Source organism: Boleophthalmus pectinirostris, unplaced genomic scaffold, assembly GCF_026225935.1.
Source record: "Boleophthalmus pectinirostris isolate CB_2022bp ecotype Guang Dong unplaced genomic scaffold, ASM2622593v1 HiC_scaffold_2, whole genome shotgun sequence".
Classification (NCBI taxonomy): domain Eukaryota; kingdom Metazoa; phylum Chordata; class Actinopteri; order Gobiiformes; family Gobiidae; genus Boleophthalmus; species Boleophthalmus pectinirostris.
The window spans coordinates 42956719-42974617 of NW_026571152.1; the positions used below are offsets into that span (position 1 = coordinate 42956719).

Consider the following 17899-nt stretch of genomic DNA (forward strand, 5'->3'; position numbering starts at 1 on the left):
AGGTCTAAACCAGGACTAAACCAGGATTAAACCAGGATTAAACCAGGACTACATCAGGTCTAAACCAGGAATAAGCTAAAACTAAACCAGGACTAAATCAGGACTAAACCAGGACTACACCAGGACTAAACCAGATCTAAACCAGGACTAAATCAGGACTAAACCAGGACTAAACCAGGACTAAACCAGGACTAAATCAGGACTAAACCAGGACTAAACCAGGACTAAACCAGGACTAAACCAGGTCTAAACCAGGACTAAGCTAAAACTAAACCAGGACTAAATCAGGACTAAACCAGGACTACACCAGGACTAAACCAGATCTAAACCAGGACTAAATCAGGACTAAACCAGGACTAAACTAAGACTAAACCAGGACTAAACCAGGTCTAAATCAGGACTAAACCAGGACTACATCAGGTCTAAACCAGGACTAAGCTAAAACTAAACCAGGACTAAACCAGGACTAAACCAGGACTAGACCAGGACTACATCAGGTCTAAACCAGGACTAAGCTAAAACTAAACCAGGACTAAATCAGGACTAAACCAGGACTACACCAGGACTAAACCAGATCTAAACCAGGACTAAATCAGGACTAAACCAGGACGAAGCTAAAACTAAACCAGGACTAAATCAGGACTCAGCGAGGACTAAACCAGGACTAAACCAGGTCTAAACCAGGTCTAAACCAGGACTCAACCAGGACTAAACCAGGACTAAACCAGGACTAAAACAAAGACTAAACCAGGACTGAATTAAGACTAAACTAAGACTAAACCAGGACTAAACCAGGACTAAACCAGGACTAAACCAGGACTACAATCTCACACGCTCTTTTAACATTTTATTTACAACAAACGTCACAACCCGAGTGAGTCAAAAGTTTAGAATTCTGAAAACCCGGTGGCTCTAATCCCGAGGTCATCGTCAGGGTGTTTTCCGTCGGGGTGTTTTTTCCGTCAGGAGTGGAGCACATGAGCTTCTGTCGTAGAGCGTCTGTGGTAAAGCGGTGAACCCCCCCTCGCCCCCCGGAGCTCCCATGATGCCTCGGTGCGCGCGTGTGTGAAGCGGCGTTGTGTGTTTCCCCGTCAGGACCCGAGCCGCTCGTCTCTGAGGTCGTCTGATCCGTTCCGGGCCCCTCTCTCTCTCTCTCTCTCTCTCTCTCGTGGACGGCGTTTTCAGAGACCGCCGTTGTCGTCCTCGCGGTGTTTTACTCCGAGAATGGCGAAAAAACGGAGCGGTTCGAAGTGATTTTCCGGCCCGACGACGACGCTGACGGCGATAATTATCCAAACAAGCGTCCACAGTGCGTCGTAAAAGAGACGATTCTCCGGCGCTCGCTCGTAAAACCCCGTCCAATCCATTTCACTTCACGCCAGCTGTACAACTCCAGGAAATACAGTCAGTCTCCTTCTAATGTTTGCACTTCTGGTGAATTTGAACAAATAAGAACGTAAAATCTGACCTTTACTCTTGGATATTTCCATTAAGCTCCTATATTACGCAAAATTTAAGCTTTAATTTGTGTTCTAATTAGGGACGGGCATTCGGTGAAATATTCTTAATCGATCGTCGGAAGAATTAACGATCGATTATCGATTAATCATTAAAGTTTTTATATTAAAATGATCATCATTATTATTACTATCTGCACTAATCTGCATAAATAAATTCAACTTTACGACATATAAACATAACGACTCTAGATCCACATCAGCTGTTTGACATTATAATGTGTTTAATTCAGTTTTGTTCAAATCTCACAGAAACAAAACTTAAAACCACATCACTAATTTACATAAACTAAGTGAAGATAAAACTCCAGCTCTTGTGTCGCTGATGTGGTTCAACTTGTGTTGGATTAAAAGACATGACTCAGGTGAATACAGGTCAGTGTGACCAGATTTGTGTTTGTCAAAACCAGGACAGCGTACGGGGGGAGGGGGGCGGGGCCTCGTCATCCACATTGAGCGACTCTCACCTGGAAAAACTTTTTCCCACTGGACACAGAAACATATGTGCTGCTTTATCCACTGTGCACATGGACTCACACTTGTCCCAACGCAACGGAAAGTGTGGAATTTCTTGTGCAAGTCATCGTTGCACATCGTTCATATTTGCACTTCACTACGCTGCAGACTGACCGACTGTTTGTGTCTCGCTCCTTCTGAGTGCAGAGAGCTACACGTACTGACCCTGTTTGGTCGCTCTACGCTACGCACAGCAACCTACATTCGGTTTGTCGATTAAAATGAACGTAATCGATGAAATTCTTAATGATCAATTATCGATTAATCGACTAATCATGCCCATCCCTAGTTCTAATGTTGCTCCTTCGTCAAAAACAAACCTGGAGTCGTGTTTCGTTTCATTCACGGCCCAAAACACGTTTAACGAAGGTGTTTTTGAACAATAAAAACACTTGACTCGAAGCAGAAGAGACACATTTTAAAAGAAATACACAGAAATACAACTATATTTATTGTTTTAAAGCTCCTATATTACGCAAAACTGACTCTTGTGAGGTTTAAGTTGTGTTCTAAAGTCGTTCCTTCATCAAAAACAGACCTGGAGTTGTGTTTTGTTTCATTCACGGCCCAAAACACATTTAACGAAGGTGTTTTTGAACAATAAAAACACTTGAAACACATTATCCATGTTTAAATCAAAACAGAAGAGACACATTTTAACAGAAATATACAAAAATACAACTACATTTATTGTTTTAAAGCTCCTATATTACACAAAACTGACTCATGTGAGGTTTAAGTCGGGTTATAATGTTGTTCCTTCCTCAAAAACAGACCTGGAGTTGAGTTTTGTTTCATTCACATTATTATTAGTCTGTCTACAGCTCCAAAGCGCAAAATACTCTGTACAACAATAAAATTTAAAGGGCTCATCTCATGCAAAATCAACTTTTCAGAGTTTTCTTCCTTCTCAGAGTGATGTGTGGCCTTGTATTTGTCGCCGAAGTGGTTTTTAGATTGGTTCGCCGTTTTTTTAACAAATTGCAGCATATTTCTGCCACCGTCCTACAACGACGGCAACACGGCAGATTCACCTATGACGCGTTCGACGTAGCAGAAAACGCTTCACACCCGCCTCCCCCGCTCCACCGCCTCCGTCCACTCACACGCCGTCCTGCGTCTGCTCCGTACACGTCTGCTCTTCTGCGTTATTTATCTTTATTTTTCGCTTCAAACACACTTTTTGTAACCATGTCCTCGTGGAGAAAGTGCATATTTGGCTGCGATGGCAAATCCAAATTATTTGTCATGTCGACAGAAGAATCAAGGTGTGTTAAGTGTCTGGAGTTTATTTCTGGGAACACAGACAAAAAGGTCCCCAAGAACATTTTTGTTTGCGAGCGACACTTCACCGAAGAGACTGAAGTGAAAACTACAGGTGTTTTAAAACTGGACTTTGGAAAAGGAAGATGTTCCCATGATACCAGGGTCCAGTGATGGAGATCCTAGATCTGTAAGTTCACCGCGAGTAAAACCGCTGAAGAGAACGAAAAACAAACTGTAACAAAAGTGACAGCAGAAACTCATTGTTCTACGCTGCAGTGAACATGATATAATAAGTTTATCTACTAGTGTTTATTAAAACTTTACCAATCAGTAATGTTCAGCTGATGTGGACTCGGTGCTTGAGCTTCGTGCTCCTCAAAGTCCTCGTCCGATTCCGGGTCCAACACATGTGGCTGAACGCGCTGTATCTCCATGATGAATAAAAGTTTATTCCTGCCTCTGTCAGGGTCACGCCTGTCTCCCCCTCCCTCCCTGAGACGGCGGAGGAAGGGCGGCTCACTCAGAGCCTATGTCACGTTTGGAGGGCGGAGCCTGTGCTTTCTCAGGACGGGCGGAGGGAGGAGCAATAGTTGGACTTTCATAGTTCCAAGAAATCAGTCAGATTTCAGAACTATTGTGTCATGGATGTTCCAAAACCCAAATTGTGCTTGTTTATGTGCAGAAGATACAATGTGAAAAGAATTATTTTACATCAGATGGAACATTTCACGTAATAAGCTGGAGCCTCTATTTAATACAAGACAAGAGATGAAATCTGCTTTTGTGAGTTCTTTTAAACATGTTTTCTCTTATTATTTGTTGAACCAAGACTTTCATTTTGATTGCTTCATGTAGTTTGAGTGATCAGTCTGATATAATAATTAGGGCCCGACCAATATGGATGTTTTTTTTTTAGTGACCGATATGATCCCGATAAAATGTGAGTTGGAGGAGTTGATATAAAAGTCGATACATTTAGTGATGTAAAAATTCACTTTAAATCTTCAGTTGATTATAAATCTTAGGTTTGGATCTACTGGATTTTAAATTGTGTTTGTTTAGGCGACATTTATTGTTCTTCTGCCTCTTTACGTCATATTTACAGACACTAGGTCGGTCTAAGGGCATTTTTGCATCACATTCTAGCCAGTAAACAAAGTAAAAACTACCGCAATTAACCTTTCTCTGTAAATGTGTGCGCGCCGTGGTAATTCATTCTATGCGTAAATGCCGATCATTCACACCTCTGTTCACGGCTCATTTACATCAGTGCAGGTCCAGTCACATGTGCACACACTAGAGTCACTTTACACTTGGACAATGACAGAAAACAAACTGTTTATGTGGAGCTACAGCAGCTAAACAACGAGAAAGAACCAAAACACTCCCACAGGCTCCTCTCAGATCACAAGTCTGCACTAATAAGTTTGATAAAAACAGCAGTAGTTTTGTTTCTGGCCTAAACTTTGTTGAAGTTCACTTTTATTTCACGTCAGTGTCGTGGATCAAACACAAGAGCGTTGAAAGCCTCAGTGTTGTTCACGTGGATCTGTGGCTGTGTAAACAAGAGCATGTGAGTGACGTGACTCTGTGATGCGTTCAGGGGCAGGACGGCGACACACACTCAGACAAATGACTCCACAGATAAATCCCGAGGCAGTGTCGCATATTAGGACATTTATGTGTCTGTAAATTGGATTAAATGAACAGAATATAGAGAGTCTAAGATTTATAACGAGGTATAACCTGCCCACGTCGACCGTCGGCCCAGATCGGCAAGATTTAGGCCGACAGCCCAGAGTTTCCCAAACTTTTTTCTCTGACCCAAGTCAGTCGACGTTATTCATGAATCACGAAATAAAATTGTGACCATTATTGAATATTAACGAGGATATTTACTGTTGACTGAGTGATTGTGTCTCTGAACAATTAATATTACGAGTCCGAGACTAGACCGAGTCCAAATGCTGTCGAGTCCGAGACAAGACCGAGTCCAAACGCGGTCGAGTCCAAGACTAGACCGAGTCCAAACGCGGTCGAGTCCGAGACAAGACCGAGTCCAAACGCGGTCGAGTCCGAGACAAGACCGAGTCCAAACGCGGTCGAGTCCGAGACTAAGACCGAGTCCAAACGCGGTCGAGTCCGAGACGAGACCGAGTCCAGATGCGGTCAAGTCCGAGACTCCATGTACCGGAGTTACGTAATCAGAGTACAAATTATGAGTAACTGTATTCAGTTACAGTTACTGTTTCAGTACTTTGTTGAAATAAATGGATGACATGGAGGTATTTTCCTGTTTTCACATTTTGGGCTAAATTCCCCTTTTTTTTTCTCAGGTAATGCCACTCATTTCTGGAAACTAAACAAGGTCTAAACTAGATCAAAACCAGGACTAAAATAGGTCTAAAACCAGGACTAAACCAGGACCAAAACAGGATCTAACTGGACTAAATCCTGCTGTGTGGTCGTGTTTCTTCTTCTTCTATCAAGAATATTTTTAATTTGGTTCAGTAAAGTCTGGACTTTTTATTTTCTTTTATCAGACAAAACTTCTTATGTGAAGATTTCCTCGTCTTTGCTTCTCTACAGCAAATCAAGTAATCCAAAGTAATCAGATTACATTACTCACTTTAACTAATTTAATGGATTCTGTTACAAACTACATTTTGGTGTGTGTAATCTGTAATCTGTAGGGGATTACATTTTAAAAGTAAACTTCCCAACACTGGTTATCTACCACTATATGACATCACAAGGTGGAACAGGAGCGTTTGGAGATTTGGAGATGTAAACAGACTAATAATAAAAAGTTACTCAAACATGTGAATGAAACAAAACTCAACTCCAGGTCTGTTTTTGAGGAGGGAACAGGATTATAACACAATTTAAAGCTCACAGGAGACAGTTTTGGTTCATGTAGAACTTCACACTAACTTCACTAACACTCGTTTTATTTTATTCTGTTCTATTTTGAATCCATTATTGTGTTTTACAATGAACAAAATTTAAAATAAACATTAAAATAACCTGTGATTATTTTACCGCGTGTGTGGCGCAGTGTCTGCAAATCTCAGACTCCAAATCTTACAAACGTTCGATTCAAAAGTCACGGGTTGAGATCTGAGACGAGCTTTAAGTTTTTGCCTAAATCCTCTGAGCGACACCGAAGCCAAGACGAGTCACGAGTTCACAAAATGAGCCCAAATATTCTCAAATCTGAACCTCCCCGCTGACGAAAACACGCGAAAGTCAAAGAATTCCAGTAAGAGAGCGGCTCAGGGAGGAGAGACGATGATTCATGTGATTCACTGTGACACCAAACAAAATTACACCTTTAAAACATTCAGGTCTTTTAATATTATCAACACAAAGGCTTTTCTAGTCGAGCCGGAGTCTGAAGAGCGTCTGCTGAAAATTACTCTCAGAATTTATTTATTTTTTTAAAGCTCCAGTGTCTCGCTATTTTCAGATTTTTGTTCTAAAAGTCGTTTCCTCGTCACAAACGCAGACCTGGACTTGTGTTTTTTTGTTTCGTTCAAACATGTTTAACACGTGTTTTTAAACTTCACAAACTTTCACCAGAAGCATTTGGATTTTTTTAGCTCTGGAATGACCAAACTCTACTGAACTACAGGCAGTGTTGGGAAGTTTACTTTTAAAATGTAATCCCCTACAGATTACAGATTACATCCCCCAAAATGTAGTTTGTAACGTAATCCATTAAATTACTTAAAGTGAGTAATGTAATCTGATTACTTTGGATTACTTGATTTGCTGTAGAGACGCAAAGACTAGGACTAGGTCCTGGTTTAGATCTGGTTTAAAACTAGTTTAGACCTGGTCTTAGTCATGGTTTAGTCCTGGTTTAAACCTGGTTTAGACTTTAGACCTGGTTTAGGTCTAGTTTAGATCTGGTTTTAGACCTGGTTTTAGACTGGTTTAGACCTGGTTTTACCTGTTTAGTTCTGGTTTTAGTCCTGGTTTAGACCTGGTTTTAGACCTGTTTTAGTCCTGTTTTAGTCCTGGTTTAGACTTTAGACCTGGTTTAGATCTAGTTTAGATCTGGTTTTAGACCTGGTTTAGACTGGTTTTAGACCTGGTTTAGACCTGGTTTTAGACCTGGTTTAGACCTGGTTTACACCTGGTTTAAACCTGGTTTAGTCCTGGTTTACCTAGTTTAGACCTGGTTTTAGTCCTGGTTTAGACCTGGTTTAGACCTGGTTTAGTCTAGTTTAGACCTGGTTTTAGTCCTGGTTTAGACCTGGTTTAGACCTGGTTTAGATCTAGTTTAGACCTGGTTTTAGTCCTGGTTTAGACCTGGTTTTAGACCTGGTTTTAGTCCTGTTTTAGTCCTGGTTTAGACTTTAGACCTGGTTTAGATCTAGTTTAGATCTGGTTTTAGACCTGGTTTAGATCTAGTTTAGACCTGGTTTTAGTCCTGGTTTAGACCTGGTTTAGGTCTAGTTTAGACCTGGTTTAGTCCTGGTTTTAGTCCTGGTTTAGACCTGGTTTAGTTTCCAGCAGTGAGTGGAATTACCGAAAGAAAGAAAGAAAAAAGGGGGGATTTTGCCCAAAATGCGAAAACAGGAAAATCCAGCCGTGTTTATTTCAACAAAGTAACTGTAATCCAATTACCACTCACTGAAACAGTAACTGTAACTGAATACAGTTACTCATCATTTGTACTCTGATTACTTAGCTCCAGTACATGTAATCTGTTACTCCCAACACTTTACTACAGGTAGAAAAGTTGTAGTTGTGTTTATTTTAAATGACTTTATATTACAGGTTTTAATTTAAAGTCTGAGACCACAGGGTCCTGAGACGAGACCGAGACCGAGACCACGGCCCGTCCAGACCAAATCCAGACCAAATCCAGACCAAATCAAGACCAAATCAAGACCGTCTTTGTTATTTTCCACATTTATTTCTATTTTACAGTAATTTGGGCACAAATATATCAATGTTTTTATAAATCTGTCTCCATTTTATCACTCGTCGAGTGTCAGACCTCGAGACCGAAACAAGACCAAGTCCAAACGTGGTCGAGTCCGAGACTAGACCGAGTCCAAACGCGGTCGAGTCCGAGACTAGACCGAGTCCAAACGCGGTCGAGTCCGAGACTGGACCAAGTCCAAACACGGTCGAGTCCGAGACTAGACCGAGTCCAAACGCGGTCGAGTCCGAGACTAGACCGAGTCCAAACATGGTCGAGTCCGAGACTAGACCGAGTCCAAACGCGGTCGAGTCCGAGACTAGACCGAGTCCAAACGCGGTCGAGTCCGAGACTAGACCGAGTCCAAACGCGGTCGAGTCCGAGACTAGACCGAGTCCAAACGCGGTCGAGTCCGAGACTAGACCAAGTCCAAACACGGTCGAGTCCAAGACTAGACCGAGTCCAAACGCAGTCGAGTCGGAGACGAGACCGTAAAAAACGGTCTCTAGGCCGGTTTTGAGACTAAGACCGGTCTCGAGTACTACAACACTAGGTAAAAGTTTGGAGAGTCCTGTTATAAACACTTGGTGGCCTTAAGAAAATAAAGTCCTGTAGTCCGGGTCCTGTAGTCCCGGTCCTGTAGTCCCGGTCCTGTAGTCCCGGTCCTGTAGTCCCGGTCCTGTAGTCCCGGTCCTGTAGTCCCGGTCCTGTAGTCCCGGTCCTGTAGTCCCGGTCCTGTAGTCCGGGTCCTGTAGTCCCGGTCCTGTAGTCCGGTTGTTAGTCCTTTTACTTACACACTTGATATTTTGCACTTTTGTACCTAAATTAAGCTTTGTTTATGTCCAAAAAGTTGTTTATACATGTTTGTTGTGGGTTTTTTTTTTTGTTTGTTTGTTTGTATTTCTGGTTCTGTAGGTTTTTTTTTTTTTTTTTCAGCATATGACACAACTACAGCAGCAGATTGTGAAATAAACGATGTCTAACACTTCATTAGGGGGTAAAAGGGGGAGTTTAAACGCAAAATTAAGAAAACAATGCACTAAAATTGCTCTTAGATCTAGAAAGGTTTAGTTAAACACCAAATCTCCAGGGTTAAGTTTGTGGTTTAAAGCCCAGACTAATCGGACAGTAGTTCATTCGACACCTGGAGTCGTCCTGTCCTTATGTAACAGGAGGTAATATTACACGGTGTTTCTGCTCTGAGCCGTGTTTTCTGTTTTTTTCCGTGTTTTTATCAGCGCGACCGTCGTTACGTAACATCAGATATCGTCCCCGCGCTCTGTTCGACGTATGCATGTTATAAACGACACCGGCTCTCACCCCCGGCGGAACGGACGCCCACGCGCCAACAAACACACTCAAGACTCTTACGTAAGGCTTTATACGAGCGGCTGGTGCGGCCCTGTCCTCCGAGCAGTAAAGAGCGAGCGCGGGAGCATACGCCGGGGCTAATTACACTCGTCTCCCGGCGGCCGGCGTGACTCACTCTTCGCATTAACGCCGGGTCTGTGGAAAGGGGGGGTGGGCTCGTGGGCTCGTGGGCTCGGGCTGCACTTCCTCTTCGGTTCAGTGTTTAATTGCGGCGCGGCGCGTCCGGGGGACAGGCCCGCGGTGAGCTGCGTCAAACTGTCAGGACGCCGAACGAGGAAGGAGGCGCCGGCGAACGTTTTGTTTGGTGTTAAGAAAATGTGCAAGAATAGAAGCGCCAGTGTTTCCGTACGTGGGCGAGCGCTGGATCACTAAGCCACCGCTGCCCCACTTCTGCAAGAAAAGATGTTTTGGAGTGTTTAGGTTCTGTTTCAAAAACATGACAGGTTTTCATTCACACTGTTTCTTTTTATATGAACAGTGCAAAATATGGACACTGAAAACAACTCGTACTGTGCAGGGACATCGGGCCGGGGGAGTGTGTGTGTGTGTGTGTGTGTGTGTATGTATGTGTGTGTCTGTGTGTATCTATGTATGTGTGTGTGTGTGTGTGTGTGTGTGTGTGTGTGTGTGTGTGTATGTGTGTGTCTGTGTGTATCTATGTATGTGTGTGTGTGGGGGTGTGTATGTGTGTGTATCTATGTATGTGTGTGTGTATGTATGTGTATGTGTGTGTGTGTGTATGTATGTGTATGTGTATGTGTGTGTGTGTATTAGGGAGCATCATTTTTTCCCAATGTCAGGAATCCAACTTGAACCCAATTTTAAAATGTGACAAAACCAATTAAAATAAAATCTATGGAATATTTACCAAACTCATCAAGACTCTGAAGTTCCATCCTAATGGTGTCCATAAAGCTCTGGCATAAACATCAGTTTTTCTCAAATAAAAAATATAAAAAAAAAAAAATATATATATATATATATATATATATATATATATATATATATATATATTATTATTATTATTATTTATAATATTAATGTTTATTATTAAAATAATACAATTATTTTATAATTTTTATTACATATTTATATATATATATTTTTTTATAATTGCTTATTCAAGGTCCTTCAAGTCCCAAAGAAATTACATTTTTGCCAAATCTAAGAAACTAATGGATAGAGACATAAAACCTGCACCAAATGATCCACAATGTTCATTTTTATATTCAACTTCTATTGATACTATTGGGCAAAATTTATTATTTTTTATGTTATTAAAGAAAAACAGATTTTTCAGCTCAGGTTTAAGGCACTAAACTTCAGTCTTGGTGGACCCAGTAAACATCAAGAGAATTTCATGAAATTTCTCATGGAACTTTACTTTGGCAAGTGTGAAAAATGTATTCTAGGTACAGACTGATTTTCAAAAATTTTTCAAAAAGTTGGCCAAATGATTCACCCTAATGTGTGTGGCAAAAAGTTCATGAGGAACTGTTCACAAAAATCACGGTTCTGTTCGTATCTCGGGTTTGAGGTCACAGTTCGTTCATTTTCGGTTCAGTTTGGGAACAAAATGCAAAACCTTTTCCTCGTTGTTTATTTGTGTTTTTATTAAACCAACAATTAGTTTTAACATTTTACAAACAGGAAAATAAAATACAGGTTTGATGCTCACTTTTCGTAAAATCTTCCCAGTATGAATTGCACAATGACCGGAAGTTTCTGAGATTCTTGATGCATCTATAAAGCTGAAATACAAGCGACACCCTTTCCACAAGTTCTTCACACATTGAACACAACAACACACTGTCAAACTTGTTTTGGTGCATTTATAATGGGCCTGTTGATATCTGGGCCTGGGCCTGGAGGTGGGGGGTGTGTGCATTTCAGACCAGCTCAAATTAAAGACGGGGGGTGGGGCCGGCCCCCACTGGCCCAGATGTGAACTGACCCACCGGGCATTTCCCTGATCGTACAGATTGCACACATGAACAAACACTCCAAAAAGTTTTAAGATCGTATAAAAACTTATTTTCATTTTCCTGTGATCAGTCGGAGTGTTCATGGTCCTGTTCAGGAGTTTGATTTTCAACAACTGAAAAATCTTCTCTCTTGTTGTAGTTCAAAATAAAAGAATTAAAGCTCAGATTAAACATGTGAAAGAAACAAAACACAACTCCAGGTTTGTTTTTGACGACAAAAACGAAAAAAAAAAAGAGTAATATGAGCCATTTAACCTGCTACACATCTGCCCCTGTCACATCTGCCCCTGTCACATCTGCCCCTGTCACATCTGCCCCTGTCACATCTGCCCCTGTCGTCTGTGCAGGAGAAGAACCTGGAGTGGTTTCCGAGGATGAGGGCCATGTCTCTGGTGAGCAGCGAGGGCGACAGTGAACAGAACGAGATGCGCTGCCTCCAGGACAAACTCGACAGCACCGTGACTCTGGTGGCTCAACTGTCCAGCCAACTCGCCGAACTCAAGGAACAGGTACACAACTGTACACAACTGTAACACAACTACACACAACTGTAACACAACTACACACAAACTGTACACAACTATAACACAACTGTCCAGCCAACTCGCCGAACTCAAGGAACAGGTACACAACTGTACACAACTGTAACACAACTACACACAACTGTTACACACAACTGTACACAACTATAACACAACTGTCCAGCCAACTCGCCGAACTCAAGGAACAGGTACACAACTGTACACAACTGTACACAACTGTACACACAACTACACACAACTGTACACACAACTGTACACAACTGTAACACAACTACACACAACTACACACAACTATACACACACACAACTGTACACACAACTATACACACAACTGTCCAGCCAACTCGCCGAACTCAAGGAACAGGTACACAACTGTACACAACTGTAACACAACTACACACAACTGTACACACAACTACACACAACTGTACACAACTGTAACACAACTGTAACACACACACTGTACACAAACTGTACACAACTGTACACACAACTACACACAACTGTACACAACTATAACACAACTGTACACAACTGTACACAACTGTACACACAACTGTACACAACTACACAACTGTACACACACTGTACACACAACTGTACACACAACTGTACACACAACTACACACAACTGTACACAACTATAACACAACTGTACACACACACAACTATAACACAACTGTACACACAACTGTACACACAACTACACACAACTGTACACAACTGTAACACAACTGTAACACACAACTGTACACAACTGTACACAACTGTACACACAACATACACACAACTGTACACAACTATAACACAACTGTACACAACTGTACACAACTGTACACACAACTGTACACAACTGTACACAACTGTAACACAACTACACACAACTGTACACACACACAACTGTACACACAACTGTACACACAACTGTACACACAACTGTACACAACTGTACACTGTACACAACTATACACACAACTGTACACACACACAACTATAACACAACTGTACACACAACTGTACACACACACACAACACACAACTGTACACAACTGTAACACAACTGTACACAACACACTGTACACAACTGTAACACACAACTACACACAACTACACAAACTGTACACACTATAAACACAACTGTACACAACTGTACACACAACTGTACACAACTGTACACAACTGTACACACACACACAACTGTACACACAACTGTACACAACTATAACACAACTGTACACAACTGTACACAACTGTACACAACTGTAACACAACTGTACACAACTGTACACAACTATAACACAACTGTACACAACTATAACACAACTGTACACACACACAACTATAACACAACTGTACACAACTGTACACAACTGTACACACAACTGTACACAACTGTACACAACTATAACACAACTGTACACAACTATAACACAACTGTACACACACACAACTATAACACAACTGTACACAACTGTACACAACTGTACACACAACTGTACACACAACTGTACACACAACTGTACACACAACTGTACACACACAACTGTACACAACTGTACACAACTGTACACAACTGTAACACAACTACACACAACTACACACAACTGTACACACAACTGTACACAACTGTAACACAACTACACACAACTATACACAACTGTACACAACTGTACACACACACAACTATACACACAACTATACACACAACTGTAACACAACTGTACACACAACTACACACAACTGTACACAACTGTACACACACACAACTATAACACAACTGTACACACACAACTATACACACACAACTATAACAACTGTACACAACTATAACACAACTGTACACACAACTACACACAACTGTACACAACTATAACACAACTGTAACACAACTGTACACACACACAACTATAACACAACTGTACACACACAACTATACACACACAACTATAACAACTGTACACACACAACTATAACACAACTGTACACAACTATAACACAACTACACACAACTGTACACAACTATACACACAACTGTACACACAACTGTACACACAACTATACACACAACTGTACACAACTATACACACACACAACTGTACACACAACTGTACACACAACTGTACACACAACTGTACACACAACTGTACAAACAACTACACACAACTGTACACACAACTGTACACACAACTACACACAACTGTACACACAACTGTACACACAACTATACACACACACAACTGTACACACAACTGTACACACACACAACTGTACACACACACAACTGTACACACACACACAACGTACACACAACTGACACATGTACACACAACTATACACAACTGTACACACAACTATACACAACTGTACACACACACAACTGTACACACAACTACACACAACTACACACAACTGTACACACAACATACACACAACACACAATATACACACAACTGTACACAACACACAACTGTACACACAACTGTACACACAACTGTACACACACACACACACACTGTACACACTGTACACACAAACTGTACACACAACTATAACACAACTGTACACACACACAACTGTACACACAACTATACACAACTGTACACACACACAACTGTACACACAACTGTACACACACACAACTATAACACAACTATACACACAACTGTACATACACACAACTATACACACACACAACTGTACACACAACTATACACACACACAACTGTACACACAACTGTACACACAACTGTACATACAACTGTACACACAACTATACACACACACAACTGTACACACAACTGTACACACAACTGTACACAACTATACACACAACTACACACAACTGTACACACAACTATACACACACACAACTGTACACACAACTGTACACACAACTGTACACACAACTATACACACAACTGTACACACAACACACACACAACTATACACACAACTGTACACAACTGTACACAAACTGTACACACAACTGTACACACAACTATACACACAACTGTACACACAACTGTATACACACAACTGTAACACAACTGTACACACACACACACACTATTACACACAACTATACACACAACACAACTGTACACACACAACTGTACACACAACTGTACACACAAACTGTACACACTGTACACACTGTACACACACTATACACACAACTGTACACACAACTATACACACAACTGTACACACAACTGTACACACAACTGTACACACACACACACACACAACTGTACACACAACTATACACACAACTGTACACAACTGTACACACAACTGTACACACAACTACACACACACACTGTACACACAACTATACACACAACAACTGTACACACAACTGTACACACACTGTACACACAATGTACACACAACTACACACTGTACACACAACTACACACAACTACACACAACTGTACACACAACACAACTAACACACTATACACACAACTGTAACACACACAACTACACACAACTGTACACACAACTATACACACACACAACTGTACACACAACTGTACACACAACTGTACACACAACTACACACAACTGTACACACAACTATACACACAACTGTACACACACAACACAACTATACACACACACAACTGTACACACAACTGTACACACAACTGTACACACAACTGTACACACAACTACACAACTACACACAACTGTACACACAACTGTACACACAACTACACACAACTACACACACACAACTATAACACAACTATACACACACTGTACACACAACTGTACACACACACACAACTATAACACAACTATTCACACAACTGTACACACAACTATACACACACACAACTATACACACAACTGTACACACAACTGTACACAACTGTACACACAACTGTACACACACACAACTATACACCAACTATACACACAACTGTACACACAACTACACACAACTGTACACACAACTGTACACACAACTACACACAACTATACACACACACAACTGTACACACAACTGTACACACAACTGTACACAACTATACACACACACAACTGTACACACAACTGTACACACACACACACACACACACACACACACACAGACGAGTGGATCTGGACTGGGTGACTGACAGGTGACTGACAGGTGACTGACAGGTGACTGACAGGTGACTGACAGGTGACTGACAGGTGACCGCTTACACTTAAAAAAAGAAAATCTTTTATCTACACACACCTGATGTTCTGAACTTCAGTTTGTTCTCGTCGATTTGTTCTCGTCGGTTTGTTCTCGTCGGTTTGTTCTCGTCGGTTTGTTCTTCTCGGTTTGTTCTCGTCGGTTTGTTCTCGTCGGTTTGTTCTTCTCGGTTTGTTCTCGTCGGTTTGTTCTCGTCGGTTTGTTCTCGTCGGTTTGTTTCTCGGTTTGTTCTTCTCGGTTTGTTCTCGTCGGTTTGTTCTCGTCGGTTTGTTCTTCTCGGTTTGTTCTCGTTGGTTTGTTCTTCTCAGTTTGTTCTTGTCGGTTTGTTCTCGTTGGTTTGTTCTTCTCGGTTTTGTTTCTCGTCGTTTGTTCTCATCGGTTTGTTCTCGTCGGTTTGTTCTCGTCGGTTTGTTCTTCTCGGTTTGTTCTTCTCGGTTTGTTCTCGTTGGTTTGTTCTCGTCGGTTTGTTCTTCTCGGTTTGTTCTCGTCGGTTTGTTCTCTCGTCGTTTGTTCTTTCTCGGTTTGTTCTCGTTGGTTTGTTCTTCTCAGTTTGTTCTCGTCGGTTTGTTCTGTCGGTTTGTTCTCGTTGGTTTGTTCTTCTCGGTTTGTTCTCGTCGGTTTGTTCTCATCGGTTTGTTCTCGTCGCTCGTTTGTTTGGTTCTCGTCGGTTTGTTCTCGTCGTTTGTTTCTCCTTTCGTTCTTCTCGGTTTGTTCTTCTCGTTTGTTCTCGTCGGTTTTGTTCTCGTCGGTTTGTTCTTCTCGGTTTGTTCTCTCGGTTTGTTCTTCGGTTTGTTTTTCTCCTCGGTTTGTTCTTCTCGGTTTGTTCTCTCGTTTGTTTTGTTCTCGTCAGTTTGTTCTTTCTCGGTTTGTTCTTCTCAGTTTGTTCTCGTCGGTTTGTTCTTCTCAGTTTGTTCTCCTCGGTTTGTTCTTCTCGGTTTGTTCTCCTCGGTTTGTTCTTCTCAGTTTGTTCTCGTCGGTTTTTCTTCTCGTTTTTCTCGTCGGTTTGTTCTCTCAGTTTGTTCTCCTCGGTTTGTTCTTCCGGTTTGTTCTTCTCGGTTGTTTCTTCTCGGTTTGTTCTCGTCGGTTTTGTTCTCCTCGGTTGTTCTTCTCGTTTTTTTCTTTGTTCTCTCGGTTTGTTCTTCTCGGTTTGTTTCTTCTCAGTTTTGTTCTCGTCGGTTTGTTCTCCGTCGGTTTGTTCTCTTTCTCGGTTTTGTTCTCCTCGGTTTGTTCTCGTCTTTGTTCTTCTCGGTTTGTTCTTCTCGTTTGTTCTCGTCGGTTTGTTCTCGTCGGTTTGTTCTTCTCGGTTTGTTTCTCGTCGGTTTGTTCTCTCGGTTTGTTTCGTCGGTTTGTTCTCGTCAGTTTGTTCTCGTCGGTTTTTCTCGTTGGTTTGTTCTTCTCGGTTTGTTCTCTCGGTTTGTTCTCTCGTTTGTTCGGTTTGTTCTCGTCGGTTTGTTCTCGTCGGTTTTTCTCGTCGTTTGTTCTTCTCGGTTTGTTCTCGTTTGTTTCTCGGGTTTGTTCTCGTCGGTTTGTTCTCGTTTTTGTTTCTCGGTTTGTTCTTCTCGGTTTGTTCTCGT

The 17899-nt window shown here is 41.6% G+C and overlaps 1 protein-coding gene across 1 annotated transcript in view; it reads left to right on the forward strand.

Moving 5' to 3' along the window:
- Positions 1–17899, forward strand: part of itpr2 (inositol 1,4,5-trisphosphate receptor, type 2) — a 246649-nt gene that overhangs the window by 220758 nt on the left and 7992 nt on the right. Inside the window, 1 exon segment of the mRNA XM_055155239.1 lies at positions 11939–12100. Within this exon segment, the coding sequence (XP_055011214.1) occupies positions 11939–12100 (162 nt within the window).